This window comes from Mastigoproctus giganteus, chromosome 6 (assembly GCF_048544385.1).
Source record: "Mastigoproctus giganteus isolate SK-2022 chromosome 6, ASM4854438v1, whole genome shotgun sequence".
NCBI lineage: Eukaryota > Metazoa > Arthropoda > Arachnida > Uropygi > Thelyphonidae > Mastigoproctus > Mastigoproctus giganteus.
The window spans coordinates 18,067,927-18,091,823 of record NC_143580.1 but is presented as its reverse complement, the minus strand read 5'-3'; the positions used below and the strand labels follow the sequence as shown (position 1 = coordinate 18,091,823).

Genomic DNA, 23,897 nt, shown 5'->3' with positions numbered 1-23,897 from the left:
TTAAAACTCTTAATACTCGTATTGGATTGAATTGATTTGAATTTTTTAATATGTACTTCAGAGAAAATATATAAAGAAATACTGTTTTGGGGAACAAGAAAAATAAATAAGCAAGAAGATCAATTTGATCAGTAAAAAAAAAAAAAAAAAAAAAAAAAAAATTAACTGGCCATATTCTGATGGATTTATTTGAGAAATTATGGATGGTACGTCAGAATAAAAAAAAAATAAAAAAAAACATAACAGGAAAACATGCTGTTGTTTCTTTTTAGACAAATCAACAATTTACATCATACTGTCATATTGTATCATCATCTGTTAAGAAGTGTGTGCTCATGAACAGATTTGTACAAAGGGTACTAGGAAAGTTTTGCAATACAGCTTTGTTTATTTAATTTTTTCAAAGTAATTTCCTCTACATTCAATACACCTCTCCATCCTCCGAAAGCAATCTTTAAACCAGTTCTGCCAAGTTTCACTAGGGAGTAAAGCGCACTCGTTGTCCCAAGCCCGTAGAAGGTCCTCATCACTGGAAAACCGCCTCCCTTTTAGCTTCATTTTCACATGCGGGAACAGTGCAAAGTCGCAGGGAGCAAGGTCTGGACTGTAGGGAGGGTGCTCGAGAAGTTTCAGTCCTGTCGTGGTCAAATTGACAAATGTAAAGTACTACACATGGGAAACAGCAACCCCAGAGCAACGTATCAACTCTGTGGTACTACACTGACAGTGGTAGAGAATGAAAGGGACTTGGGGGTGATTGTACAGGCAGATATGAAGTTCTCTGAGCAGTGCAGATGGGCTGCAAGAGTAGCTCATGGAGTATTGTCAATGATATACAGGAATTTTTCCAGCAGGGATAAGGAGGTGATTATTCCATTGTATAAGGCAATGGTCAGGCCACACCTAGAGTACTGTATACAGGTCTGGAGGCCTCATTTCAAGAAGGATGTAGAGCTGCTGGAACGAGTACAGAGAAGGGCAACAAGATTAGTGAATGGAACAAAGGGGTGCTCTTACGAAGAAAGGCTTAAGTTTTGCAAATTACAGTGTCTGGAGACTAGGCACCAGCGAGGTGATCTGATAGAGGTGTATAAAGCCTTGAATGGTTTAAGCATGCTCAATGCTGATGGGATTCTTCCTCTAGCTCAGAAAAATCACCTGAGAGGGCATAAATTCAAATTGAGGAAAGACAGATGTAGGATAGACGTGCGGAAATTTGCCTTTAGCCAGCGGGTGGTTGGTTGGTGGAACAGACTGCCATCCCTTGTGGTGGAGGTTGATAGCCTAAATAAGTTTAAGGCTCAGCTGGACAGGTATTTTGAACGAACAGAGGGGTGAAGTGGAAGTGGGTTTTTTTTTTTTTTTTTTTTGCTTGCATCAAATGCCTCTACTAATGCTAATGCTAATGCTAAATATTCGGTGCAGGCTTTGGCACGGTGAGCTGCAGCATTATCGTGATGGAGGTACCAGGTGTCCATTCTTGACTTTGGCCGCAGGTTCTTCATAGAGTACCAATGACCTCATAAATCATATGAGGTCATTAGTACCTCTCAGCATCTTAATAAGTTGGGTCTGTAGAACAAGGAATTTTTATGTGCTAATACAAAGAAAATGAATCAAATGGGACTCTTGTTTAATGAGTATGGAAAAGCCATAGACCAGATGTTGCCGATGAATTGAACAGGAGCTTCATATCAATCTATAAACGAAAGAACCTTTTTGATGAAGATTGGCCGTGTAAGCAAAGCTGACCACAGTATGAAATTACAGATTGTTTATTACAAAATCTTTCAAGCCTAAAGGCAGGTAAGGCTCCTGGAGTTGATCACATATACCTAGTAATTGTGAAAGCAGTGAGACAGTGCATGGAACCATTAAGGTTAATTATGAGGGCATCATTGGACTTGGGAGAGATTCCATTTAACTAGAGAAGTGCTAATATATTGACAACATCTTAGCACTTAAAAAATGGTTCTAGGGGTGAAGCTGGTAACTACTGACAAGTACGTCAGTAGTTACAGTAGCAGGGAAAATTGTGGATACTATGATAAAAATGAACTGGAAACAGTGCTTAAAAATAGTAAAAATCAAACATGTCCAGGCAACATTGGAATTAATATAGAGCTCATCAAATACTCAGGAAAAAAAAATTGAAATTAAACTACTTGAACTGAATATAATTTTTCTGGGCCACCCACTACAAGACAGCTGGCAAAATGCTCTGGCAGTGCCAATTTTCAAAAAAAAGGCAATATAAATGACTGCAATAACTACAGAAGAATCAGTCTCCTAAACTCAGGATATAAAGTATACTCAAGCCTTTTAAAATTGAAATTTTACTACAAAAACATCCTGCGCAGATGCTTACTTCACTCAAGCTCCTGATTGAAAAAAGAAGAGTTTAATTTGGAAACCCATCTCCTATATAGATTACGAAAAAGCCTTCAACAAGGTGAACCAAACAAAACTATTTGAAATCTTAAAAGAAGACAATATTCCAAACCAGTTGATTGAGGCCATCCATAATATCTATAAAAATAATAGAATAAAAATTATGATTGAATCACAAACAACTGAATTAGAGACAAAAAATACAGGGGGGGGTGCGATAGGGGTGTGGACTGTCCCTACTTCTATTCGACATATATATATATAAATCATATTATAAGAGAATGGAGGAAAATCTCTAAGACAGGCATCAAAATTAGCCACAGAGCAAGAATGGACACACTGCTTTTTGCTGATTCTAATAGAAAAAAATGAGAACTAATTGCAGAAAGCCATCTTCTCATTAAACAAAATAGCAAAATCATTTGATATGGAAATTTCAACTTCAAAAACAAAAGTGATGGCATTTAAAGGAAGAGATCCAATAAGAAGCAAGATCTGCATTGACAATAATATTATCAAACAAGTTAATACTTTCACATACCTGGGATACCACCTGTCCTATGAAAAATAAAAAGATCTTGAGCAAAAAAATAAATAATTACATAGGAAAAATTAAAACTATAAATCATATTTTTAAATCTAATCTGGTGCATAAGAAAACAAGGACACGAATACATAACACCCTCATCAGACCTATGGCTCCGAAGCATGGACAATAAGCAAAGGGGATAGGAGGAGGTAGACTGGTGCAGAAATGCACTTCATGCACAGAACTGCAGGCTATACCAGACTTGGCAAAAGAAACCAAGATATCCTGTCAGAACTGGAGACAACTTCAGTAATGAATTTTATCACAGAATCAGATAGGTCCAGCATGTAGAGAGAATAGAGGATGGATGCTATCTGAAAGAGATTCTAAACTACAAACCCTGGGGGGGGGGGGAGAGAGAGAGAGAGAGAGAGAGAGAGAGAGAGAGAGAGAGAGAGAGAGAGAGAGAGAGAGAGAGAGAGAGAGAGAGAGAGAGAGAGAGAGAGACAGACAGACAGACAGACAGACAGACAGACAGACAGACAGACAGACAGACTCCTGCAAAGATGGAGAGAGATCGTAACAAGCACTAGGCCTAATACTGAACAGGAAGGAAACTATGATAAAAAGGCAATTCCGGGACAATCAGTCAGAAATGGAATTCTGAAGGGTACAAAACACAATTTATTATGGGGGGAAAAAATCTGTTTAAGTAACCTGGTTAGCTATTTTGACATGGTCACTCATGAGCTGGATGTAAGAAATAATTTCAACATTGTATATTTGGATTTTAGCAAAGTATTTGACTCTGCCTCTCATGAAAAGTTACTGTATAAGCAATAACATGTTGGGATCATGGGTAAGATTCTAAAATGGATTTCAGGGCATTGTGATTAATGGTTACTCTTGGGCTAAAGTTAGCTCTGATTTTCTTAAATGACATTGATGAAGGACAGAAGGCATGTCAAAATTTGCTAATGATGATGTAAACATTGGAAGAGTGGCTAGTAATCAGTAACAAGCAAGAATGGTCAGAAAAGAGTAGCCATGTTTTAATGCTGCAAAGTATAAGGTCATACACATTACACTTTGCAGCACTGGATTAAAAACTGTAGAGCCAAAAAGGCTTTGGTGAACAATAAAGTTCTCTGAGCAGCATAGAAAGGGACAATAAGTGGTGAATTATCAAACACTTGCATAGATAGCAGGTCATAATCTCACTGTATAAGGCAATTGTGTAAATAACACTTGAAATACTGTGTTCAGGTATAGAGACACCTAAAAAAAAAAAAAAAAAAATACCGAGCTTCTTGAAAGGGTCCAAAGACAGGCAACTTGGCAAGATCAGCTAAAGGAAACATGTACAGTCGGTTCTGCTATAACATGGTACATGTGTTCCTAAAAATCTCTGCATTATGGCATTTTGTGAATTAAAAACAACAGGGCTTATGGGAAAAATAGGGATAGGTGCAGAGCACTCAAAAAAAAAAAAAAAATTCTTTTCAGTGTGGTAAGTAAAACACTAAAAAAAGTTAGAAACCCAATAAAATTGCTAACACAGGTTTAAACATCTTAAATTTCTAATAAATAAATAAATATTACAGTAAATATAGCACTGTAATATATACATACTAATTTAAAAAAAAAAAAAAAATTATGTGATTGATAGCATGAAGCTTGTGACAACTCTCAAAAAGCTAAAAAATTAATAAGTTAAAATAAAATCAATGTTTCGAAATCATGCTGCCCAGCCAGTACATGTCCGAACCTACAAAATTTTATAGGCTAAAACACAATTCATCTTTGCAATTCTGAAAATTATTTAATAAACCAGGGAAAAAACAATATAAAAAAAAAAAAAAATTATATTCTCATACCACCTTCAGACTGTTATGTTCCACTTTTAAACTCTTATGTGCAGATTTCAGTGAACTGTACGTTGTGGCCAAGCATTCGTAATCTGACGTAAGCTGTTCATGGAGATTCTGAAGAACTTCATGGTCACTCATAAGAGAGCAGTGGCTAGACTGTAATTCCTGAAGCTGTTGCTGAACCTACAAGATTAATTGTTAGATAAATCATATATATAGCAGCTACTCAGAGGGTACTGACAAATTATTGGTACACTTTTATATATGAATAAAACAAGGAACGGAAAATATTTTCAGATTTAACGAATCTTGTACATTAACACTCTGAATTTATTGGTATACATATTCCCTGACTCTGAGTACTGGAATGTAATCAGGCATCCAAAAGTTATTACTGCATTTCCCAGATGGTAAAACAAACCAAACCATAAAATGTGCCCAAGTTTCAAAAGGCAAATTTTAGGAAAAAAATAAATTTATTTTTTTCCAAAATCTATCTGAAACACAAATTCCAAATGCTTACTAAGCTAAATTACAATGCCAAACAAAGTTCTTATTTACCATAGAATGCCAAAAATTCATCATCACTACTGTAATGCTCATTGCTACTGATGTTCTCACCTGACCTTTCATTTTATTCAAAAAGTACATTATGTTCACTGCTATTAATGCACTACTGATTCCACCCTGTGAAACTGTTGGTCATCTCATTTGTCCTATTCATGTCAAATGGTGAACTGATGCTCTCCATCCATCTGGTTCAACTTCTCCCACGTGAGTGCTTTAAAGGTTGCTAACTGATATTCAATGGCCACACAGTAAGTTGCATTATACCCAAATGCATCGCTGTTATTAAGTTTTTAAAATTAACTGTATTTTCTTTCATGATCATTAATAATTAATTGTATCTTTAATTTGGTAATAAAATATTTTTGAAAAATCTGCCACACTGAAAGATATTTTAGAATGGGTAATGGTAAATGTTAAGAGCTACACTATGATTAAAAGTTTAATATTCTTTTACAGCAGGCCCTCGTTATAATGCAGTTCGCTTTACACTGATTTGCTATAAAGCAGTCACAAATCACTATAACACTCTTTTACAGATTGCATTTTTGGCATATTTAATGAAATCATTTCATTTGATGAAGTCGATAGCTTGAAAATGAATAGCAAAACAGCATTAAAATGCTTCCCATGCCGACTTGAGAAATTTTCCCACGCTCAGTGAAATTTTCTCACACGCTAATTTAATTGCAGTACAGTTATGACTTGTTATGTAGTTGCAAGATCAACATTTTAAAAAATGATCAAGTATATTGCTTGTAATATTTGCATTATATGCATTTATCCAAAGTCTAGTCATCACTCAGTATTGTACCAGACATCAATGGACAGTTTATTCGAACATTGTATCATAATTAATGATACAATTACAATGCAGTTACATTTTCGAAGAGTTAATAATGGCAGATAAGAATAAAAAAGCAGCAACGTCTGGACGCAGTATGAAGACTATAAATGTAAGAAAAATATTGAATTTGAAAATTAAATTAGACGTTTTGAAGCGAATCGATTCCAGTCAATGACAAGCAGATGTGTGCTATAATTTAGAACTGGCAAGTTTAACTGTAAGAACAAATATAAAAAATAAAGAATTAATTTTAGCAGTGGGAAAGACAGCTGTTCCACTTCAAGCAACTAGGGCTGGACCACCTATTAGGATTGAAATGGAGAGACTAAACTAATTTTATTGAAGATAATATCCAATGCAGAATTCAGTTAAGTTAAATATTATAAAAAAAGAGAGAGAGAGAGAGAGAGAGAGAGAGAGATTAGCCTTTATGCATGATCTAAAGAAAACTCACCTAAAAAAAAAAAAAAAGTGAAACCACTTAAAATAGTAAGGGCTGGTTGAATAGATTTAAAATCCAGGGAAAAGCTGCAAGTGCAGATCAAGGAGCCAAAACTTTCAAAAGAGAACTTGTTAAAATTATTGACGAGGGGTATTATGTGTTATATTTCTCAACAAGTTTTTAGCATAGATGAGGCAGGACTTTTTTGGGAATGAATGCCTAAAAGAAGTTTCATATTGAAAGAAGGAAAAAACATGCCAGGTTTCCAAACAGCGAAGGATCGATTGACTTTATTGTTGGGTGGTAACGTTGTAGGGGATTTAAAATTAATACTCCTTTTAGTTTACCAGGAAGAGGGCCAAAGTAAACCCAAAAACGACACTTTTTTCACATATTCATGATTTTAATTGGAATTTTAAGTTTAATTTTCATACATAAGTAGTTACCACATAATTATATACGTATGTAATGCAGAATATTATATTTTATATGTACACAAATTTGAATATTAAATATTTTGACTGACATTTGTGCATCTTTTCACTACCGTTTATTATTGATTAAGAAATATCCTATGGCACCAACCGCAACTCACAAATACATATGTTACCTTATGGGAATGCAGTGTTCGCTTAGTTCGGATTCACTCAGCGCTCTGTTTTTCTGGAACGAATTATCAGCATTAAGTGGGGGTCACCTGTATTACAATACTTATGCAAGGCAATAATTTTACTGTTGGAACAGTGAGCACAGAACCTGCTGTTGTTGTTATTTGGTTTTTAGGAGCATTAGCAACTAAGGCCATATTGCTCTGGGGATATGCGGTGGTCATTTCCTGACCGTTCCACATCCTTTGTATTTGGTGGGCACGGGCTCGAAACCCCGTCTAATCAAGAAGCGTGTGCTACACACTGCTGCTCCTGCCCACCTGGCTACGGAGGCACCACACAGAACCTGACTCAATGTTCTAAGAAACAGAGCACAGAACCTGGTAAATTACCTGATGAATAAGGTTCTATGATCTATAGTAACCTTGTTAATTAGAATTTGAAGGGGCCAAAATACAGCAGACTCTTGATTTATCAGGACATTTCGAGACTCCAAATAAAAAAAATGAAAAAAATATCCACCAGAAATCATAAAATTCAAGAAATAAATAGAATAGGTATAAACAGATGTTTTGCATGTCGTAAATAAGCATCAAGAAGAGACGTTATAAGTCATGATTGGGAGATGAATGTACCAATTATCTCACAATCAATGCTATCTTCATATCCGCCACTCAAAAATACAATAGAAAGAGGACGAAAGTTTAGTTTCAGGGCATCGTGTGGATTGTCTTTTTGCCATGTGTTCCATCGCATAGCAAAAAGACAAATTTTGTTTCATTATTCATGAGTGTCGAAATTGTTTTTAAAGTAAATGTTTTTTTTTTTCTTTAGAAATTAAACAAACAAAACTGAACAGAAATCGAACAAAAATTTCACAATTGAATGAAAACTTTAAATTATTCAAGTTTGAAAACAGCATGGTAAGTTTTTTTGTTTTTTATCTATTGCCATATTTTTTAGGTACGGTTGCTGAATATTTTACGATATTTTGGATTAACCAGGAAATCAATTACCTGGGATTTTATTATGACCGTCTATCCCAGTAAATCAAGAGTCTACTGTATGTCCATTTCAACATTTCAAATTAAATGGGCTTGAAGTATAGGTACAAGTTCAGAACATGTTGGTATTAATTAATCAAGATAAATTTTTAATCACTCCTATTAACAACAAGCAGAATTTTTGTAATTCCATTCATTTAAAATATACATTTGTGAATATACAGTTAAGTGGTTAATTTAGTCAACATGAGAAAGATAACAGACATGCTGTGAAGAAATTCAGTAAATTTTTTTGCATGAGATAACAAGATTGTTAAGTTTCATTTTTACTGCCATTATACAGTTTTATGCATACAAGCTATGCATAAAAGATAAGCATTATTTTGTTTATTATGTATAATTGTACACATCTGAGAGAGAGAGAGAGAGAGAGAGAGAGAGAGAGAGAGAGAGAGAGAGAGAGAGAGAGAGAGAGAGAGAGAGAGAGAGAGAGATTTAATTCCACACAAGTAAGGGAAAATTTTTATAACTACGGTCTCCGCCCCCTGCTCGCTTTGTTCCATCAACACTTCTCCGTCATCATAAATGTAGATTTGGCTGAATTGTGCAACATCTCTAACAGACATTAAACTCGTCATTACTTTTACCCACTTCCACGTATTCACATTGTATAAGGGCCGCCACCACCTTGAAAGTCTGTGTTTTCGGCATTAAAGGAGGCAAAGTCGTAAAGATTGTTGTAGACTCAAATGTTTTTTCAGAAGTGTCTCCCTTTTTCTGTATTGTCAAACAAAGTCTTTGAAGTGTCTGGATAGGTATCTGCCATTGGCAAACATACCTTCCCTCCATGACAACACAAAGGTGTTGGTTTGTCTGTTTGAGAATTTTTTAGGTGCATGGGCATCTATGGCCACAGTGCGCCACAACACAAAGGTGCAGCTCTTCCAAGATCGCCATGAAAAGATAATCCATCACAATGTTGACATTCATCTACCATATCACCTAAATCGCAATATGATACTTGAGTGGTTTCTTTGTTATCAGGATCTTGTGAAGATCTTATGACCTGATCCATTTAACAGTTCGCTGAGTTTCAACATGTTCTTCATCCATATTAGCTATCCACTTCCTGTCGCGCTGATTTTCCACTTGCTCTGTCATCATTGAATTTATTCTCTGATTAGCGTGTGCGTGTGATGCGTGTTTAATGCAGCATAAGCTATACTGACTATAGTGCACCTCTGATTAGTTTGTAACCTTTCATGTTTCTCTCTATACTTCTGTGCAGATTCCTGATGGCATTGTTTTCTCTCAGAATCGGTGATTGTCAATCTAGGTCGCGGCATTGTGTTAATTATTACGTTAGCAAATCAAACTTCACAGGATTCCAGACACCTGTCGAAACGCACCGATCGATATCTAATCAGGAAATGACCTATGGAATTATTTACCTGTGCATTTGTAGTGACGTAACTGACCCTCCCACATCCCTCTTCTCCCATTGGCTACCCCACCATGCAGCATTCTCAAGGTCGAATAAATATCACCAGGAGGAAACTTTTTTAATGTATAGAGAGATAATAAAACATACATTTTTAAAGCTTTACCAATGCACACTGGGCGCCTGCTCATTTGCTCTAAAGTAATGTCGAAACTAGTCAATGGTTTGCTCAACACCTCTGATTAGCATATGTAGTCGTAAGCAACAGCAGTTGAGTACTATGTTACTGAGTTTATAGAATGAGTAAAAGAGATAGAATAAAGTATTAAACAACAAATAATATCTCAAAATATGGATAAGTTCTCTTTAGTGGGTATGTGTAATTATGCATAATAAACAATACAGTGCTTGTTTTAATGTACAGCTCATGCTTTTGCTGCCATAACAGTTTTGCAGCTCATTGAGCTTCAAGACTTTTATAGTAGAAAAAATAAAACAGCATCTTAGTTATTATTTCCTAGAAATTGAAGAATATTTCACATGCTTTCTGTAGATTCCTTTAGAATAATTGTTTTTTTTAATGCTCCAATGGGAAAGCCCCACCCCTGAAGTACATCGTTCCTCAAGCAAGTTAAAATGTAAACTGATCAAAGACTACACAGTATGCTGTGTTTGCTGACGAGGCTAGTAGGGGCCAGATGTGTTCAAAGCCACTAAGTGGATTTTTCTTATTTATTGATTTGAAATTATTGTTTTTCTAAAAACTTTTGATTTAAATTTAGCAGTATAGCATTATTTTGTGATTTTCTGATTAATTTGGTGTATTTATTCTTTACTCGGCCTTGCAATTGCATAAAAGTATCGGTAAGAGAAAAAACGTGTTACAAGTCACAACTCCGCTGAACGAGAAGTTTTTTTTTAGCCATATTTAGCCGCTTATTGAATATTTTTTACATCAAATTATTTTTTGTAAGTAGCTTATAGACCTAGTAAGGATCGTTAGTTTATTCTGAATTGAGACAGCGAGATTTGAAAGTTAATTAATACTTAAGTGTCCATAGATTACCGTTTGTAACTTCCCGCCTTTGTCTTTGTCATACGATCGTCATATATCGAACCTAGATGGCGTTAGTATAGTATAATATTTTCAGTGATCGGTAAAATCTATTAAACTTCTTGAACTTCACTGGCATTTAAATTGTACTTTTAACTAAATACATATACCGACTTAGATCACAACGTAACATAATTAATTAATACATAACTGATACGGAAGTTATATAAAGGGAACTCGGAGATAATTAATACTTGACACTAAAAAATATATATCCCGTTATAACTGTGTTGGGAGATAATTTAGGGTTATAAACTGAAATTGAAATTTTATTTAAATTAAAAGAAACATGACTCAGAACAGAGCAGCAAAACAAAAGGCTCAAGCTAATGGAAGTGCTATGGCTCAGAGGAGAACTGAGGGGGACAGTTGCCTTCTGAATCAAAACCTTCTAAAATGCACAGCTTGCATGATGTTTGTGGAGCATTCAGGTACGGAACATGACATTGCCATGGGGGATGTCTTTGTGTGTGCGCGATGCAAGGAGTGTATCGAAATCAGGCAACAACTCAGCGTTCTTATGGGCCTATATGAGAGCTTGAAGGACAGGGTGGATGCCCTCGAAGGAACTAAATTGAGGGCCCATCAAGCTCTCAGCTGCCCAGATCAATGCCAGAGCTTGCACTTGGTCATCGCGCAACACAGCGGCAACCCCCAAGGCAGAATGTGCTGGTCCCAAAGGAACTAGTAGTTGTTGGTGACTCTATTGTCAGGGAAACGGGGAACATGCTTTGTAAAAAGGATAGGTGGAACAGGACCAGGGTATGTCTGCCAGGGGGAAAGGTTGATGACGTCATAGAGAAGATATCATCTTTTAAGGGCACAAAAGTTGATATAGTTGTACATGTTGGCACTAATGATATCAAGAGTAGGAGACTGGCAGAATTGCTTAACAATTACAGGTCACTGTTGAAAAAAAGCCGTGAAATAGGGTGAATTTGAAAGTGTCTGCAATTCTGCCCAGACACGATAGGAGGGAGTACATGATGAGAGCCTTGTCGATCAATTCGGCCCTGGAAAGATTGTGCAAGGCTCAAGGGGTAGAATTTTTTTCAGCCTAGACTGTACTTGTTAACAGGAGAGATTGCTTCTACAGGGATGGGATACACTTAAATAGAAAGGGTGCAAGAATATTTGCTGATGCTATCGAGGCAGTGTTAGGTGGGTCGGAAAACTGCTAGCTTGGGGGGGAGACAAAGACGAATAGTTTAACAGTAGCCACTGGCAGAGGTGAAAGAGATTCTTGCACTGATTCTATTGGAATGAGCAGAAGCCTGAAAAACAAGATGCAGGATATTTCAGAGACTGCTAGGAGTCAATGCGGTACAAGTAAACACATGGGTTGTGTTAGGGTAGCTACGAATAGAAATAGGTGAATGTATACTTGCGTGTACACCAATGCTAGGAGTTTAGTAAATAAATTTGATGAATTTGAGGTATTGCTCAAAACATCAAAGGTAGATATTGTTGGGATATCAGAGACGTGGTGTCACACAGATATAAGGAATGCAGAACTGGAATTTGGGGAGTACAACGTCTACAGAAAGGATAGACTGGATAGGAAGGGCGGAGGGGTAATGCTATTAGTTAAGAAATACATAAAATACAAGGAAGTGAAGCCAGTGGACATCGCTGGACAGTGCAGTGTCGAGTCAGTTTGGTGGAACATAAGCATTGGGAGATCAAAATTGAGAATAGGAGTGTGCTATAGGCCTAATGACTCTGATGAGTATAATAAGATACTGTACAGGGAAATAGAGTGGGCCAGTAAATCAGAGAGTCTTATAATGGGGGATTTTAATTTCCCAGATATTGACTGGAATTTGGGGGCTGGTCACTCACACACACTAGCAAGGCTTTTGTGGATTTATTGGATGATTGTTTTCTACATCAGCATGTTCAGGAAGCAACTAGAGGGAAGAATACTCTTGATTTGATTATCAGCAGTGATCCTTCATGCATTAAGAATCTGCAGATAAATGAACCACTAGGTGGCAGTGATCACAGTGTGCTGAAGTGGGATTTACTCAAAGAGGTAACTACCATTAGGGGTAAAGGGAGAGGTTATTGCTTTCGTAAAGGCAACTACGATGGACTGAGACAGTATTTAAATTCTATACAGTGGGACCAACTGATGATGTTACCAACAGCAAATGCAAAATGGGAAGCATTCAAAGAACTTATCTTGGAAGCTACTAGGCTATACATACCAACTAAGAAATATTGTTCAAGGTTTAGGCCTAAATGGATGTCAGATGAACTGATGAGGCATATGGCAGAGAAGAAACATGCATGGGATACATACAAATTAACACATGACACAGAAGCCTATGATAGATACAAGTTGATCTGTAACCAAGTTACAAAGGAGGTTAGGAAGGTGAAGGCAGATTACGAGAAATCTTTGGCAAGGGATGCAAAGAAAAACAGCAAAGAGTTCTTTACTTATGTAAACTCTAGAAGGAAGGGGATGAATTAGATTGGTCCACTTGATATCGATGGGTCAACTGTTGATGATCCTGCTCAGGTAGCTAACAAACTAAATGAATATTTTGCATCGACATTCACACATGAGGAGTTATTTAGCGAGAGGAAAGCCAGAGGTGTATTCAACTCTAGCAGTAAACTAGAGAATCTTGTAATAACTGAGAGTAAAGTGGAGGAGAAATTGTTGAAGATAAACACAAGAAAGGCACCCGGGGTGGATGTGATCTATCCAGTTATATTAAAGGAGGCAGCAAAGGAAGTAAGCAAACCCTTAGCCATAATTATGAGAGCTTCCTTGGACTCAGGGGAGGTACCCACAGACCGGAGATGTGCAAATGTCACCCCAATTCACAAAGGAGGATCAAAGGCTGACACAAGAATTATAGACCTGTGAGTTTAACTTCTGTTCCAGGAAATTTAATGGAGGCACTAGTTAAAGAAGCACTGCAGGATCATTTAGACAAGACTTCAGCTATAGCTCGGACACAGCATGGTTTTGTTAATGGGAAGTCTTGCCTGACCAATCTGATTGGATACTATGATGCAGTCACAAAGGAACTGGATGCAGGGAATAACTTTGATATTATATACTTGGATCTTAGAAAGGCTTTTGATATTGTTGCACATGGAAGACTGCTGCACAAATTGGAGCAGTGTGGCATTGGAGGCAAATTGCTGCTGTGGATAAAGGGGTGGCTAAGGGGGACAAGACAGAGAGTGGTAATCAACGGACACTGCTCGTCGTGGACTAATGTTATTAGTGGAGTCCCTCAGGGCTCAGTGTTGGGTCCATTATTGTTTTCTGTATTCATAAATGATATTGATGAGGGTATATCAAGCTTAATGTCGAAGTTTGCAGACGATACAAAGGTAGGCAGGGTTGTCAAGGACACTACTGACACTATGCTGCTGCAACAGGATCTGGAAAGGTTGAGCAGATGGGCTGAAAGGTGGCAAATGAAGTTTAACATTGACAAATGTAAAGTACAGTAAACCCCCGCTATTCGCGGTATCTGTATTCACGGTTTTGCGTATTCGCGGTCGCTGATTTAAAATAAAATGAAACCTAAAAAAATTGAATTTTAAATCGCTGTAAACATTTTCCGCCAAAAAAAACCATGGGCGTGGCTAAAATTATCTTTCCCGGTTAAAACAGCGCTCAGTGGGTGGGGGGGAGAGGGGTGACAAAATCGCGAGCGTGGATGTTTCTCGCTAATCCTTGTTCAGTATGTGCTATGCGCTTGTCATGGAAGAATTCGTGGTTTGCTTTTAATTTATTTGCTTATAAATTGAATAAATTTATCAATTTATATATCAATTTATAAATTGATTTTCTTACAAAAGCAAAAAATATACCGTTTTGCAGTGTGTTAGTGAAAACAGACTTTTTCGAGTGTGTTAACGGAAGAAAGTGACGTTATTGTGGACAAATTCTTTCTAACCCCTACAAAAATATGGCTACGAATAACAAGGGAAATGTGAAAAGATCAAAGAAGGTGATGACATTAGCGAATAAAATTGAGTTATTAGACAAAATTTCTAATGGTGAAAGTGTCTCCTCAGTGGCAAAACATTATAAAATCAATGAGTCAACGGTACGATCAATCAAGAAATTGGAAGAAAAATCCACCGTAGTGTGCGTGAAAACGCACTAATTGCTTCAAAAATTTGCTTTGTAACTCGTGATGTTAAATTAGAAAAAATGGAAAAGGCTTGAAATCTGTGGATAGAAGACCGAACTCAAAATAAAATTCCATTAAGTTCACTCACCATTCGTGAAAAGGCAAAACTCCTTTATCAACACTTTAGCAAAACTGGTGATAGCACTGGTGGGATAAGTTTTTTAGCTAGCAAAGGCGCTGGTTTGAAATTTCTAATAAATATTACATTTAATATTAAATTGTTACTTATTTTCATTTCGATGCCATATGCTTGCATTTCACTATGTACTGTCTATGTACATGTTCATATTATCAAGGTACATATAATACATACATAGACAAAATTTTAGACTAGTTTTTCTTATATATTTCATACTTTGGAACGGAACCCCTTTATTACTATGGGAGCCATAACTCAGTATTCGTGTTTTCGGTATTTGCGGCATTTTTCAGGAATGTAACCCCCGCGAATAGCGGGGGTTTACTGTACTACATATGGGAAACAGCAACCCCAGAGCAACGGATCAACTCTGTGGTACTACACTGACAGTGGTAGAGAATGAAAGGGACCTGGGGGTGGTTGTGCAGGCAAATATGAAGTTCTCTGAGCAGTGCAGACAGGCTGCAAGAGTAGCTCATGGTGTATTGTCAATGATATATAGGAATTTTTCTAGCAGGGATAAGGAGGTGATTATTCCCTTGTATAAAGCAATTGTCAGGCCACACCTAGAGTACTGTATACAGGTCTGGAGGCCTCATTTCAAGAAGGATGTAGAGCTGCTGGAACGAGTACAGAGAAGGGCAACAAGATTAGTGAATGGAACAAAGGGGTGCTCTTATGAAGAAAGGCTTTAGTTTTGCAAATTACAGTGTCTGGAGACTAGGCACCAGCGAGGTGATCTGATAGAGGTGTTTAAAGCCTTGAATGGTTTGAGCATGCTCAATGCTGATGGGATTCTTCCTCTCGCTCAGAATAATCATCTGAGAGGGCATAAATTCAAATTGAGGAAAGACAGATGTAGGATAGATGTGCGGAAATTTGCCTTTAGCCAGCAGGTGGTTGGTTGGTTGGTGGAACAGACTTCCATCCCTTGTCGTGGAAGTTGATAGCCTAAATAAGTTTAAGGCTCAGCTGGACAGATATTTTGAACGAACAGAGGGGTGAAGTGGAAGTGGTTTTTTTTTTTTTTTTTGTTTTGGCTGATGCTGCATAAGCTTGCTTTCTTGCATCAAATGCCTCTAATAATGCTAATGCTAGAGGCACACGATGCAAGAAAGCAAGCTTATGCAGCATCAGCCAAAAAAAAAGTGTTCTGCTTTCATCCCTCCATTTGTTCCAAATACCTGTCCAACTCAGCTTTAATTTATTTAGGCTATCAACTTCCACAACGACAGATGGATGTAATAGACTGTGCAATAGACTTCCATTGATGGAACAGATGGAAGTCTGTTCCACCAATCAACTACCTGCCGGCTGGCTAAAGGCAAACTTCTGCAATCTATCCTACAACTGTCTTTCCTCAATTTGAATTTATGCCCTCTCAGGTGATTATTCTGTGCAAGAGGAAAAATTCCATCAGCATTGAGCATGCTCAAACCATTCAAGCCTTTATACACCTCAATCAGATGACTCTCATCAACTAGTGCAATTCCACACTTTGCTTATTGGAGGCTTGAAGTGGTGGAACCAATATCTAGTCTCCAAAGCTAAGTTCCAGTCAACCCTTCCCCATCTTTTCCATCATGCAGTATGACTGATGACTTTTGAGGTTATGATGGACATCATGGCTAGGTCCATACTTCCGAGGGTACAGATCTAAAATGGTGTTCACAGGCCAGCTGCTGGTTAGTATACAGGACCGAATCTATTGGTAACTGTTGAGGAGGCTTCCGGATCAGTTAGTGTAGTATAATCCTGCTACCTTTACTCTGCCAGATAGTGACTGGAGGGAGTCCGAGTAGTGTGTATGTGGGGGCATTGTCGAGGCCACGTTATGTCAAGGATTTGGATATTCTTAACATGTGTACACCATATCCAAAAATTTCATTACTGCATACAGCATGCCCCCCCCACTTTTTCTTACTATTGAATACACCACGAATTGTCAAACTAATAGAGAAAACTTATCTGCAAAAAGATCTAAACCTCCCAAACACTTCCTAGTTTGTTTCACAAATGTACGGGGTCTCAGTTCTAATCTCAGCGATGTCCATTTCCATTTACAGTCTGCCAAACCCCATGTACTTTTTCTGACCAAATCTCAGTTATTGGTTGATTCAACTACTGCTCATCTCACTTGTCCAAATTATTCGCTGTATGATTCCTTTTGCCTCAAAGGTGGTACTTGTGCATACGTCCATTCCAATATTCACTGTCAGAGACTTGATAATTTGGAATCTCCTCTGTTCGATCTTCTCTGGCTTAAAATCTCTCTACCTCATTCTGTCAAATTCATCTGCTGTCTCTACCATTCTACCAACTCCACTAATTACTTGGAGCTCTTTGACTTCTCTTTGCAACTTTTCTTCTTTTCCTTGGTCGGATTACTGTTTCAAAACTTCTGATGTCAACATTTCCTCAGATTGTGTCAGTGAAATTATTCTTGTAGGAAGGGAATCGTTTATCCCACACTCCACTTTAAAATCTCGTCCTTTATCTAAAAAATGGTTTTCCAATAAATGTGCTAAGGCTCTTCAAGAGAAGAATGTTGCATATTGTAATTGGCTTGTTTCGAATTCTTCAGTTTCATTTTCTGCCTATACCAAAGCTCGCAACAATTGTAAAGCAGTTATTAATCAGTCAAAACTAGATTTTGAACAGGCTAGGAGTAGAAAACTTGTTTCTTGCCTAATGGTAGCCAAGCATTCTGGTCTCTTGCCCATCTCTGCTCCCACCTCTGTCAAAACCAGATGGTTTGGTTGTCACTTCAGCCAAGGATAAAGCTGACCTGCTAGCATCCAAGCAGTTGCTCTTGACATCTAAAATGCTTTCGATCATGTTTGGCATAAGTCTTCTAAACAAGCTTCCATCTTATGGTTTGCCAACTGTTTTTTGTAATTGGTTATCCAGTTTTCTCTCTGATTGCTCACTGAGGGTGATGGTAGATGGCTCTCTGTCTTCTAATTTCTCCACTAATGCTGGTGTCCCCCAAGGTTCAGTTCTTTCTCTTTTCCTCTTGTATATTAATTCTTTTTCTGTTCAGTTCTTTCTCTTTCCCTCTTGTATATTAATGACCTTCCATTGACTGGAAATCCTATCAACAGTTTTGCTGATGATAGCACATTGCATTCCACTTTCCATTTTGAGAAACTTTGCCCTGCTCAATCAGCTTCAACTTCTCGAATATCCGTTACCAATTCCTTAAATGCCGATCTCCAGGTAATTCTCCAGTGGGGCAAAGACAACTTAGTGACTTCAATCCTTCTAAAACTCAATCTTGTCTTATATCTCACAAAAAGGATTCTTCTGCTCCTATGCTTATCTTTGGTGACACTCCGATTTCTAGGCAAGTTGATATATCTCTTTTGGGGATTACAGTGACTTCTAATCTCTCTTGACACAAGCACATTACAAATATTGCTTCCTCTGCATGTAAAAAACTTGGTTTTCTCCGTCGCTCTTGGCATTAATTTTCTTTCAAACAGCTGTTCACTCTGTACAAATTGCAAATCCACCCTACCATGGAATATTGTTCCCACATCTGGGGCAGTGCCCCCAAAACCTCTCTCAGGCTTCTAGATTCCATTCAGAAGAGGGCAGTTAGGTTAATTAATGACTCATCTCTAACAGAGTCTCTGCACTCTGTCTCATAGACGTACTGTTTCTGCTGCATGCCTCTCCTACTGATACTTCCATGGGCACGGTTCTTCTGAATTGGCTTCTATAATTCCAGGCTCTCTCTTTCAAAACAGTCCGAACATGTGCCGCCACCAGCCAATACCCATTTACTGTCCAACTTCAAACTCACAGAACCAACTTTTCATCTTCCTCGTTTATTCATTTAACTGTTATTTTCTGGAACAACCTTTCATCATACATATTTTCTGAAAATTACAGTCTACAGAAGTTCAGAAGTTCTTTTGTCTTCTCAACCCAAGCATGGTACTAAGTACTATAGGTTCTAATACCTCACGTGTTTGGGGGTTTCATAAAAAAAAAAAAAAAAAAAAAAATTAAATACCATCAGCCCACAGTTTTCTCCAAGCATTATTTAACTTCCTTCCATGTCTTCCATTTCCTAAGCAGTTTAGATCCATTTTAAAATGGGACTATTAAAATGAAATCAATAAATAAATCAAGAATAATTAAAAATAGCATAAACAGTACTTTCTTACTAAGCGATGCTTCTTTTTAGCAGGAATTGTGCAACAATTATTTAATTTTACTTAGCATGGGATGCTGCTGTTTAGGACATGCTTTTAAATATTATTTTTTTAAGGTGTTGCTATAACAAGGTGAGACATTATCAACTGAATAATGGTAACAATTTTCCAATTATTATCACATAAAATGTTAAGCTTGGTATATATGCCAAATATATCAAGACAGAAATTCTTCCTTCATATTAAACTTATCAATAATAAAATTTAAGATAAAAAATTTTAAGATAATTTGTGTTATATATACTATAATTATTTATACTATAATGATGAAGAGACACTTCATTTCAAAAGCTACTGTGTATTTTAACGCTTTTACTTTACTGTATTTTAACGCTTTTACCATATTGTATATATATATTTTTTATTTTAATGCTTTTATTTTATTTTATCTATGTTTAGTATTTTATGTATATATTATTTATTTTAATAAATTTATTTTAACTCAGTTAGTTGGCCATTGCTAGAAAATTGTATGATATACCCTAAGCTCAAGGCCTGTTTTCCAATGTGACAGTTATATATACTGTCACATAAAATTTCCACCACTCTGCATGGTTTTCGATGCTTTTAATCCAATAGCTGTTTTTAACTCAGATTTTTAGGCTGATTTCACAAATATTATTTGTTTTTATTCTATCACGTACTGATTTTTCACAAATCACTTAAGTTGATATCATAAGTTGTATTATTGAATGTACTAAAAGCATTTTAGGGCTAAAGCCTCATGTTACGTATAAGTTTACTGATGTACTGGTTAGTACAAATGCATCATTTTAGTAAGTGGCACCCTACTAAAGTAGTTAAAATTGGCATCAGTCAAGTAAATCTCATAGTGTGAATACCTTCACAATGAATTGCCATGATATTGCACTACCTCGAATACTCAAATAAGCAATGCTTCACCCATGGAGAAGACTATTGTTACTTATTCTCTGTGGATACCAACCAACCAGATGGTACCGTTTTGAAGCTTATTGGTTTCTCATCGGTGGGTGAGCAGGTACCCTGGGGTTGTAATGACGAGAACCCAGTTATGAAGTATAACTGCACAATAAACTTACACAGTAAACTTATATGCAACATGAGGCTCTAGCCCTAAAATGCTTTTAGTCTGATAACGAGTTACACACCATCAAGCATCTCTCATATTGTTATACCTCATAACTGGGTTGTCATCATTGCAACACCAGGGTACCTGCCCACTCACCGATAAAAAGTCAATAAGCTTCGAAACGGTGTCGTCTGGGTGGTGATATCTGCTGAGAATAAGTAACATTAGCCTTCTTCATTGATGAAGTGTTACTTATTCAAAGTAGTGCAATATTATGGCAACTTGTTGTGAAGGTATTCACAATATGAGATATACTTAAATAATGCCAATTTTAACTATTTTATTAGGTGGCTGCATACTAAAATGATGCATTTGCACTAACCGGTACATCATTATTGAATGTATTAAGTTAGGAGTAAATGCTGGGAATTTGTAAACTAAATCTTCATATGTTGGCAACACTGTCTTAAGTCATTTATTTCTTGACCATTGAGAGCTCTGGGAAAGCAGTGTTTATTAGTGTGAGCTCAAATTATTTTTTAAGGTTATTGTGTCAAATTTGTGCTGAAAAGTGAGAAAAATGTCTTCAAGCAAGTGTTTGAACAATCAAAACTTATTTTGTTGTAGTTGTGGAAATTATGTAATCCTCGAACAAAGACAAGATATTACAGAACTTGTTGTGGCAAAATGAAGGCTATGCCATTTGCAATTCCCGCAATTTGACAGGAGCCTCCAAACCACTGCGATGACTTACTTTTGTTTAATTAATGTAGAGGGATACAATGCAAAGCAAAAAGGGTATCGTGTATCCTAATATTCCATCTGCCATTAGACCTGCTGATTCCATGCCCTCCACTTATATTGGAGAATGTAGCAGCAGAAGTAATCAACTGTTTTCACAGCATGAGCTCATGTTGTGAAAACATTTAAATTTACCAAAGGAATCTGCAGAACTCCTTGGTTCTAGACTTAAGTTAATAAATCTTCTAGCACATGGGGTGTTTTTCTCATGGCACAAACACAGAGAGAACAAGATCTAGTCCCCTACTTTTCTGAGGATGACTCCATGGTTTTTTGCAGTAATATAAATGACTTAATGAACTATTTAGGAATTAGTTACAATCCTAACAATGGAGAATTTTTATTGACTCATCAAAGAGGAATCTCAAAGGTGTGTTGCTCCACAATGGAAATAAATATGGGTCAAACTGAGGACGAGAGTTGCCGGTGCGGACGTGCCTTTCTGCTGCTCTTGGAACAGAGAAGTTTTTTCTGATTTATTTTCTGCTTTATTAGTTTAAATTGACATATTAACTTATTTTCTAGAGTAGCTTTATATTCCTATTTATGGTACTTAAGTTTAAAGTAACTTAGATAGAGATTTTGTAGGTATTACTTAGTATCGGAAAGGGTATCAAATCCACGTGTTTACCGTTCGTAAATAGCCGCCATTGTTACGGGAAAATTAATCAGTAAAATCTATTAATCTTGTCGAACTTCATTGGCAATTAAATTGTACTTTTACATATAACCACTTAGGTTACGTAACATAAATAATTAGTAACAATAAATAATTAATACATAACTTGATACGGAAGTTATATAAAGGGATTTCGTAGATAACACTCGTTACTGAAACATAAATATTTCGTAGATAGCACTCGTAGATTTGGTAGATGACACTCGTTACTGAAACATAAATATAGCGTTATAACTGTGTTGGGATACAAGTTTAGGATTTAATTTTGTACTGAAATTGAAATTTTATTGAAAGTCGAAATCATGACTCAAACCAGAGCAGCAAAGCAAAAGGCTCAAGCTAATGGGAATGCTGTGGCTCAGGGGAGAACTGAGGGGGGCAGTTGCCATCTGAATCACAGCCTTTTAAGATTCACTATTTGCTTGATGTTTGCGGAATAGTCAGGTATGGGACATGATACTGCCATGGGGGATGTCTTTGTATGTGCGCAATACAAGGAGTGTAAGGAAATCAGGCGACAACTCAGCGTTGTTATGGGCCTATATGAGAGCTTGAAGGACAGGGTGGATGCCCTCTAAGGATTACAAGTGAGGGGCCCATCAAGCTCTCAGCTGCCCACATCAATGCCAGAGCTTGCACTTGGTCATCGCGCAACACAGCAGCAACCCCCAAGGCAGAATGCGCTGGTCCCAAAGGAACTAGTAGTTGTTGGTGACTCTATTGTCAGGGAAACGGGAAACATGCTCTGTAAAAAGTATAGGTGGAACAGGACCAGGGTATGTCTGCCAGGGGCAAAGGTTGACGAGGTCGTAGAGCAGATATCATCTTTTAAGGGCACAAAAGATGACATAGTTGTACACGTTGGCACTAATGATATCAAGAGTAGGAGACCGGCAGAATTGCTTAACAAGTACAGGTCACTGTTGAAAAAAAAGCCGTGAAATAGGGTTGAATTTGAAAGTGTCTGCAATTCTGCCCAGACACGATAGGAGAGAGTATATGATGAGAGCCCTGTCGATCAATTCGGCCCTGGAAAGATTGTGCAGGGCTCAAGGGGTAGAATTTTTTTCAGCCTGGTCTGTACTTGTTAACAGGAGAGACTGCTTCTACAGGGATGGGATACACTTAAATAGAAAGGGTGCAAGAATGTTTGCTGATGCTATCGAGGCAGTGTTAGGTGGGTCGGAAAACTGCTAGATTGGGGAGGGGGATACAAGGACTAATAGATTAACAGTAGCCACTGGCAGAGGAGAAAGTGATTCTTGCACTCCTTCTATTGGAATGAGCAGCAGCCTGGAAAATAAGATGCAGGATATTTCAGAGACTGCTGGGAATCATGGGGGTACAAGTGAACACATGGGTTGTGTTAGGGTGGCTAAGAGGAAGAGCAGGTGCATGTATACTTGCATGTACACCAATGCTAGGAGTTTAGTAAATAAATTTGATGAATTTGAGGTATTGCTCAAAACATCAAAGGCAGATATTGTTGGGATATCAGAGACGTGGTGTCACACAGATATAAGGAACACAGAACTGGAATTTGGGGAGTACAATGTCTACAGAAAGGATAGACAGGATAGGAATGGAGGAGGGGTTATGCTATTAGTTAAGAAACACATAAAATCCAAGGAAGTGAAGCCAGTCAACATCGCTGGACAGTGCAGTGTCAAGTCAGTTTGGTGTGACATAAGCATTGGGAGATCAAAATTGAGAGTAGGAGTGTGCTATAGGCCTAATGACTCTGATGAGTATAATAAGAAACTGTACAGAGAAATAGAGTGGGCCAGTAAATCAGAGAGTCTTATAATGGGGGATTTTAATTTCCCAGATATTGACTGGAATTTGGGGGCTGGTCACTCACACACTAGCAAGGCTTTTGTGGATTTATTGGATGATTGTTTTCTACATCAGCATTTTCGGGAGGCAACTAGAGGGAGTAATACTCTTGATTTGATTATCAGTAGTGATTCTTCATGCATTAAGAATTTGCAGATAAATGAACCACTAGGTGGGAGTGATCA

General features: G+C 37.3%; 1 protein-coding gene across 1 annotated transcript in view; it reads right to left on the bottom strand.

Moving 5' to 3' along the window:
• Positions 1–23,897, bottom strand: part of LOC150084017 (protein Daple-like) — a 303,433-nt gene that overhangs the window by 41,814 nt on the left and 237,722 nt on the right. Inside the window, exon 23 of the mRNA XM_090375738.1 lies at positions 4,798–4,974. Within this exon, the coding sequence (XP_090231864.1) occupies positions 4,798–4,974 (177 nt within the window). The remainder of the gene's footprint in view (positions 1–4,797; positions 4,975–23,897) is intronic.